This window comes from Wallemia ichthyophaga, assembly GCF_000400465.1.
Source record: "Wallemia ichthyophaga EXF-994 unplaced genomic scaffold scaffold55, whole genome shotgun sequence".
NCBI classification, from domain to species: Eukaryota; Fungi; Basidiomycota; class Wallemiomycetes; order Wallemiales; family Wallemiaceae; genus Wallemia; species Wallemia ichthyophaga.
Window position 1 is genome coordinate 1 of NW_008806326.1, and position 1,111 is coordinate 1,111.

Below are 1,111 nucleotides of genomic sequence, written 5' to 3' on the forward strand. Positions count from 1 at the left end.
GGGTAGTTGTGTCTGATGCTGAATCGTTTTAAGGGTAATCTTGAATGCCTAATTCTTCACGTTGTCAACATTTGAATTTTTCCAAGTTGAAATAGGTCCTGATTAGAAGATACCTTCCTTTTTTGCAAATTTCTATGTTCCAGCGTATCGCCTAAGCCGTCTTTCCAGAAGCTTTCCCATGCGTTACTTGACATAAGTGTTTAAGATCAGGACAATGAACTTTATCAAAGTCAAGTGTGCTTCTTCTGGAAAATTAGCCTTCAGATTTTCCATTTACTGGCGTGAGCTTAATGGCTGGTCATCTAGCGGATGTTGGCAATTGTTATAGATTGAAAGCTTCTCATGATTTGGCATAGAGTTAAACAAATCTTCAATATCTTTTTCGTAGTTTTTAAATCATATCAAATTGCCAATACCTTTAATTCCCTGAAAAACACTTTCGATTCGTCCATCTTGATAAACCCTAAAGGGGACGCGCATTGTTGAAGTCCTGCAAACCATCAAGGCACATCTTGAAAGAGCTAACTGGGTTCAATTGTCAAGTTTTTAAATTTCGTTGAGGGAAATTTTAACTTCTCCGATATCACAATCGATGATAAGGTCAAAGACATCAAAATTCAGATCGGAGAAGATTTTATCTTCACAGTGACTACTAAATGTTTCGCCATTAGCGATACCAATAGTCAGATGTCCCTTCTTCTTAGACTTTTTGAGGGGACCCTCCAACCAATGTCGCATTTTTATTTTTTTCTGATTCTGTAACTTTTCGAATCTTAAATTTTGCAGTAGAATGACATAAAACATTTGCTAGAAATTTGTGGCGTATCAAAAAATCACCCACATTGGAGATTTGCTGTGACAAATTGCCAATGTTTGTTATTAAAAAAGTTGGCTGATAAGTTCGATCTCAATGTCCTTATTTGACAACATAATATGTGTATCGTAAATCTTATCTGATATTGTTAGTATCAAATCTATCGGAATATTAAATGCGTTTCTCTTCAAATCAGACATGTTTGTAAATGAATCAAAGTATGAAAGTGGGCAATCTTAAGTATGTGGAATTTCAATTAAATCTGAATGGCATGACCGTAAGCTATAAGCATTTAAT

General features: G+C 35.1%; 1 protein-coding gene across 1 annotated transcript; it reads right to left on the reverse strand.

The window, feature by feature from the left end:
• Positions 1–463: 463 nt before the first annotated feature.
• J056_003814 (uncharacterized protein) lies at positions 464–738 on the reverse strand (the record flags this gene model as incomplete). The annotated part of the gene is made up of 2 exons (XM_009272240.1): positions 464–525; positions 588–738. 2 exons carry the CDS (start codon positions 736–738, stop codon positions 464–466), a joined length of 213 nt encoding a protein of 70 aa, XP_009270515.1.
• Between the last annotated feature and the right edge of the window lie 373 nt (positions 739–1,111).